Below are 6,597 nucleotides of genomic sequence, written 5' to 3' on the forward strand. Positions count from 1 at the left end.
ACCGGAACACAAACACGAGTACAGAGAGCGAAATCTATAACAATGATAACCAGTATAGTGATCCGAAATTGGTCACTGGGATACCGATGACCTCACCTCGGGTTTACTAAACGTATCACCAAGCAAAGGGAATGGTATTCGTACAGAAAGCTTTGCTCGAGGACTTCGTGAGTATGTGGGGAGTTAATACGTTAGTCCAGATCCCGATGTTATCTATTTGACCATATTTCCGAACCTGTAAGGTAACACATTTATGGGTTTCAGATGTTAGATAGAGTCTATGTATTTCGTAGTCTAGCGGAAATGCAATTCGGCTCCTCATAGCATATGCTCCCGGGGCCAACAAAAAAGTTTGAAATGAAAAAACAAATCAAGAAAAAAATTATTTATGTGCTTTGTCACATTCAAATGCTACCTGCAAATTTTTGAGGCAAAATGGTGAAACATTTTGGCTTGTGCAAAAAAGCAAATTGAACACCAAAAGTTATCCCAAAATGTCATCCTAAATTTTTTTCGACGAAACACCGCTGCTCCTTATCGCACGAAAATTGTCATACATGTTTGCGACACTAATACAATCATGTACAAAAAATTTCAGAATTTTTCAAAAACATATGCTGCGGGGAGCCAAAACATCGCTCCCGTAGTCTAGGATTTATAAACTGCCTTTCAAGCACAATGAGTATATATTAGAGCAACTCTAGCAGACCCCGCAAAACACGCAGACCCGCAAAATTCCGATGAGTATACGGGCTCGGCCCAATTTTCCGGCCAGAACAGAGACCGCATACTCGCCCGGCCCGCAAAGTTTTTTGCCGCGGCCCGCAAACCGCACGCCCCGACCGCTATATCTACGGTTCTGCGGCTCGTTTGCGGGCCGAAACCCTATCCCCCGCCGCCGCCGAGCCCCCGCGATTCCCCACCCCGTTCTCCACATTTCTCGCCGCCAGTGACCACCTCACCGCCTCCAGCTGCTATGTGGGGCCGCATGTGGAGCTCCGGACGCGGCTTCGGCAGCAGATCCAGCAGCGGAAGCGACCCAGAGAGCGAGCGACACGTTCGCTCGAACGGCGCGAGGAAGCGCGGGGCCTGGAGGTGGACCAACCGCGGCATGTCGCCGCCGGCGAGCTTCCGACGGAGCGAGACGGAGGAGTATGACCGCTGGCGCGCGTCCTTCTCCGCGAGATGTTCGTACGCCGAGAGCTCCTCCTCCTCCGGCGCGGGCCTTCTCCCTGTGAAGCGGGAGCGGTCAGAGGACGAGGAGGAGCCGGACGAGTTCGACTTCGTCCCCATCAAGGAGGAACGCGAGGAGCCCGCTCCGCTCGGCCGCCGCGGAGTCGTCGGGCCGGAAGACTACGTCGCTGACATCGACGCCGTTGCGGCCGCCATCACTAAGCGGAGCGTGCACGAGGAGGCGAAGCACCGGCGTCACGCCGAGGAGCTCAAAGACCTCGAGTGGCGGCAGGCGGTCGCCGCCAACCTCGCCGCCAAGGAGAAGTACGAGGAGTGGCGCCGCATCTCCGAGGAGCAGAGGGCGAAGTACATCGACCTCTGCAGCTCCGACGAGGAGGATTGAGCGTCCTTCTCCTCCAGGGAGTCATCCATTTTCCACGACCTCGCCGCCGTCAGATCCGACGCCCTCTCGTACTAGTATTAACGCACGAGGAGCGGCTCCCCACTCCTTCCCCTCCGCCGCCCTTCCCCCTCGCCGCTGCCGCCGGCGGGCGCGGCCGGGCGTTGCCCGCGCGGTGCCCCGCAGTCCAGAGGTGGCGGCCCTCCTTCTTCCCCGTCACTGGATCCCGGCTCGGGCATGTGGTCCTGGCGGCGGAGCCCTTCGGCCGGCGGTGCTCCGGCACGGATCTGGACGGCGGCGGTGCGGAGGCATTGCCCCTTGGTGGCGGTGATGGCCCATGGCCTACGGGGGCCGGCGGCGCCCGGCTGGCTCAGATCTAGGCCCTAGGGCCTGATCTGGGTCGGGGCGGGCCTGCTGGGGGCTGCGGTGGGTTGTTCTCCGGTGGCTCTGGCGAGCTCCTCGCGACAGGGACGACGGCTGCTGTGTCGCGACTGCTGCAGCGTGGTGGCGGGGCCTCACGGGCCCGTTATGGGCTCGGCTGGACATTTGGTCTGGCTCTGCTGCTATGTCCGGTCTGCTACCGCCTAAGCCAGTGGAGGTTGTTCCCTCCCTCGCGGCTGCGGTGCTGTCGGTCCTTGTTTATGGGTGTCTCGTTTGGATCCGACCGGCCTCGCTTCGTTGGCCGTGGTCAGACGACGACGGTGTCCTCGTGACTGTGTTGGTGCATGTTGGTGGGTGGCGGGTGTGGTGGAGCCTAAGGTTAGTCCTGGGTGGCGGGTGCGAGGGATCGGGAGAAATCCCTGTCGTGTCTTGCCGGTACCAACGCGGTGACGCTTGCGGGCGTCGCCATCCTTCTTGAAGGGCGTCGGGTGACCCTCTCACCCCACCACCCTCCGTGTACTGGGAGAAATCCTAGGATTCGTCCGGGCAGCAGCGTCGACATCGTCGCATTCCTTCTTGAAGGTGGTGCGTGGTACACGACAACTCGGTGGCTTTAGAGCGTGGTGGTTATCTTCGGTGGGCACATCGGTCACGTGGAGCCGTAGCTTTCCTTGATCCGGTGTTGTTGGCATTTTTTCTTTTATTTTCTCTTGTATTTTCTTTTGGACGTGCTTGTGCTGTCCGTCCTAGCGTTGATCGGGATGCTGTATCTGGTGGTTGCTATATCCATATAGCGGGGCGAAAGCCTATTTCGAGAGACATAATGCATAATAATCTAGTTGGCTATATCATTACTTATAATCCATCAAGTTACTCTAAGAAAATAGTATAACTTAGTGCACCACACCATTACATAACAATTAACTGAGTTCACTACGTCACAACAATTAACTGAGTTCAGTGCTTCATTACACCACAATATAACCCAGTCCAGTACATCTACTTGACCCATTACATCACTGACTCGCGATGTAACTTAATTCAACTTAGTTTATGAAGGCACATGATTACTGCCTAAAGTCCATCAAGGACCAGACGACCCTGAATCCGAACTTCCCAGCACCACACGTAATTTCCATTTCATTTGCACCAGTGCGGTGTGGAGTTAAATCAAAGGTTCGTTCAGCACAAACACCAACAGCCATATTATTATTCATGTGAAACACCAACATTCTTTCTAAACAGATAGTAATGACACTTCGCCGAAGTTTGATAGCTCCACATTGATCACTTGTCACCATGCCATCTGTCTTGCTATTATGAATCACAATTGTTTGTTCGGTGTCCAGATTGCGATCTTTATCTGAGATGCCAACTATTATATTTCCACTGAAACAGCCCTCAAGAAGCTTGATTTCAATGGTGCACTCGACTGCATTCAGAGCAGTTGCGAATCTCACTTCCGTGGTGCTGAGCCAGCTCTCAAGGGTTTCACTTGTAACCACCACATCTTCCTCTCTGGACAATACTCGGCCATCAATGCTTATCACACCCTTGCTGAATGCCCTGTCTGGAAACACTCCATCTTCCCTGATTTTAAGATCCATCTCTAGATAGATGAAATCAACCAACACTAGACCTCGACTTGGGCCAGTTAAAGTCAGCATTCCATCCTACGAAAAGAATCACTTGAGAGATATTAGAGTATGCTAATCCAAACACTGCTCAAAATGAAGACTAAAAGCATGACATAAAAGCTCCTCCATTTACATGCAGATGAGTATCTGGATCGACAACCACCACCACTAAGATGACTCTATTTAGATGTCTATTGACAGTTCATATTAAATATATTATCAAATAAAACAAAACCCGATTGAAACGAACATAGAAGCAAGGATGTACCTCGTTGAGACGCTGGCAATCATCTCTACTGCGGTGAAAGAGATAAATGCACTTGTAGTCAATGCTGTCTCTGGCAATGACGCGGCCATAGACATTGAGTGGGAAGCCTACATCTGAGGAGAATATGCTGACGGAGAGGATGTTTGCAGAGTCTTCTAGCCCAAATTCATCTTGGTAGATACTATCGGTCTATCGCATTGCAGGGACAGATGCTGCAATGAATGAGCAAAATAAATCTATCAGATTATTTCATCACAATAAGACAGCCCCAGTTTGTGTTTTTCCCATGTATATCCCACTGAGTAAAACCATACGAGCCAGCCTAATTTCAATCTTAGCAAAACAAGTGATTCCTGTTGTTAAGTGGTACTCCGTGTTCAGGGTAGACACGGTCCGGTCCGGTCCGGTCCCGGTCCGAGCCGGCGTTTGGACCGGCCGCAGGCGGTCCGGTCCTGACCGGATCGAGCAGGCTGGCGGTCCTCTTTTCAGGGACCGCACGGGCGAGGCAAAAGCCCTGGCCGGACCGGCGGACCAGCCAACAGCTCACCGGCGGCGAGGTGGTGACCATGGCATCAACTATCGAAGGCTGTAGGTCGTAATCGGAAGCGGAGACAGAGGGAATAGGTGCGGGCACTCATGTAGAGCTCGATACCGAGGTCGGGGAGGCCGGAGAAGCAGCGACGGCAACGGAATCGACGACGAACGGCGACGGCCGGAGCTGGAGATGGAGCAAGATCCCGACTGATTCGTGGCGAATCCCATCGATTTGTTACGGGGGGAGGAGATCCGATGCTTGCGAAGCTCCTGGACATGGTGGTTCGTCCTGGAGAGGACAGTGGTCACGTCCTCCTCCATCTCGTGCTCTGGACAGCGGCGGCGGCGGCATAGCACGTCTCCCGCGCCACGCCTGAGCCGCCACACCTTCAGCACGCCCCCGCCATGCCTCGCCATGCCGCGGCTGTGCCCTCGCCATGCCGCCGGTGAGCTGTTTGGTCCGCTCGGTCGGATCAGGCTTTAACCGGACCGGACCGAGCAAATTTCGGTCTTGTTTTGAGGGACCGGACCGGCCGGTTTTTGTGATCGGGCCTGGACCGAGCCGGCTCGGACCGAGCGGTCCACGAGCGGGCCACAAAGCCCGCTCGGTACGTCCAGGCTGACTCCGTATGAATCTTCCCTAATAATAAAGCGCGCATCGCTTCTGCCGTCCGTCGTGGCAATTTTGCGAAAAACCCCCTGTATTTTGTTGAAATCAACCCGCAGTCCTTCATTAAGTGGGAAAAAAACCTGTCCCGTTACCTCCGTCTTCCCCACCCCGCAGACCTCCTGCCCCCTTCATATCCAGATCGAACCAGAGAGAGAAGAAGAGGGGAGCCACAGTTGCCCCCGCCGCCCCCGCCACAAGCCCCCGGCAAGCGCCGCCCCCCGAGGAGGAGAGGCGAGAGAGGAGAGGGATCCGGCCGGAAGGTTCCGAGAGATGGGAGTCACGGCGTTCTACAGGTGGCTGGCGGACTGGTACCCACGGACGGTGTCAGACGCGGAGGAGGAGGAGCCCGTGGAGCTCCAGCCCGGGGCCTTCATCCCCGTCGACCCCCGCCGCCCCAACCCCAACGGCCTCGAGGCCTCCGCCGTCGCGCTGGCCGACCAGCTCTGCCGCCTCCACCTCGGGCAGATGCATCCCATGCCCATGGCGCGCCTCGCCTCCTCGGATGAGAAGCTCCGTCCCCTCCACGTCGGGCAGACGCACGCGCAGGTCGTGTCGGCTCCCCCAGTGCTGCCCGCCTCCCCGACCGAGAAGCATGCGGCGATGCCCAAGAGCATCTCCATCCGCTCCAAAGGCTACCTGAAGCATCGCGTGACGAAGCCGGTGAACGTCGGCTCGGTGAGATCATCGAAACCCAACCCCTCCATTCCCCCGACTCAATCCCGCGGCTCTGTGCCAGTCCAATCCATGACGCTCACGTGTTCGACCATTTGCTTGTGTCGACGCAATGACAGCAGCAGCGCGTGTTCGTGGGCGTGGACGGCGCGAAGGCGGAGGAGCACAAGGGCGAAAGCGACGGTGGGGAGAAGGGCGGTCAGGTCGCCACGGCTCCCGATGCCAAGGTCTGGGTCTGGCCGCTCGATCGACGCTGAGGTCGTGCTCATCGCGCTGTGCAGCACTACGAGTCCCTTGCTGGGACCCAGACGTGATGTCTGCATCATCCTCGCCCCAACAGTCCCCCTTGTTCTCCAGGTAGATTACTGTCCAACTTTGCACACATCACTTTTTTAGGATAAATTGTGTAATTGGGCACGCGACTGCATAATTTATTTGTAGGTTATGACTGAGCACAACTGTACATGTTTATTAATTGCTCTTCTTCTCTGAAAACAAATCTGCTCTCCTTTTTTACAGCAAGCAACGGTGATTGCTAATTCCACCAATTTCAGAGTTCAAAGTTACTACGAGGATGGTAAAAACCCAAGAGATCACGGGGACTGGGAGACAGAGATGGGGAATCTGAGGTAAGGTTTGCTCGCCATTCTCCTTGCAGGTTAATCACAATGATTTTCCAGCTTGGAAAATGTTGTAGGGAGCTATTTGCCTTATCATAAATTAGGTTATGACGCCTGAGTACTTCTTAGCAAAGTTTCACCCAGAGATTATTGAACACACCCTTGTAATTTCTTCTGAATTAGTGGTCTAATTCTGCTTCATCAAGATGGACTTGTTGGAGTCACTGCAGGTTCTTGTAATG

General features: G+C 54.9%; 1 protein-coding gene across 1 annotated transcript; it reads left to right on the forward strand.

Annotated features, from left to right (window-relative positions):
• The first annotated feature begins 5,333 nt into the window (after positions 1 to 5,333).
• Positions 5,334 to 5,992, forward strand: LOC123405800 (zinc finger CCCH domain-containing protein 39-like). The gene is made up of 2 exons (XM_045099352.1): positions 5,334 to 5,738; positions 5,855 to 5,992. The coding sequence occupies exons 1-2, from the start codon at positions 5,334 to 5,336 to the stop codon at positions 5,990 to 5,992; spliced, it is 543 nt and encodes a 180-aa protein (XP_044955287.1).
• Positions 5,993 to 6,597: the final 605 nt, after the last annotated feature.

Source organism: Hordeum vulgare, chromosome 1H (assembly GCF_904849725.1).
Source record: "Hordeum vulgare subsp. vulgare chromosome 1H, MorexV3_pseudomolecules_assembly, whole genome shotgun sequence".
Lineage (NCBI taxonomy): Eukaryota > Viridiplantae > Streptophyta > Magnoliopsida > Poales > Poaceae > Hordeum > Hordeum vulgare.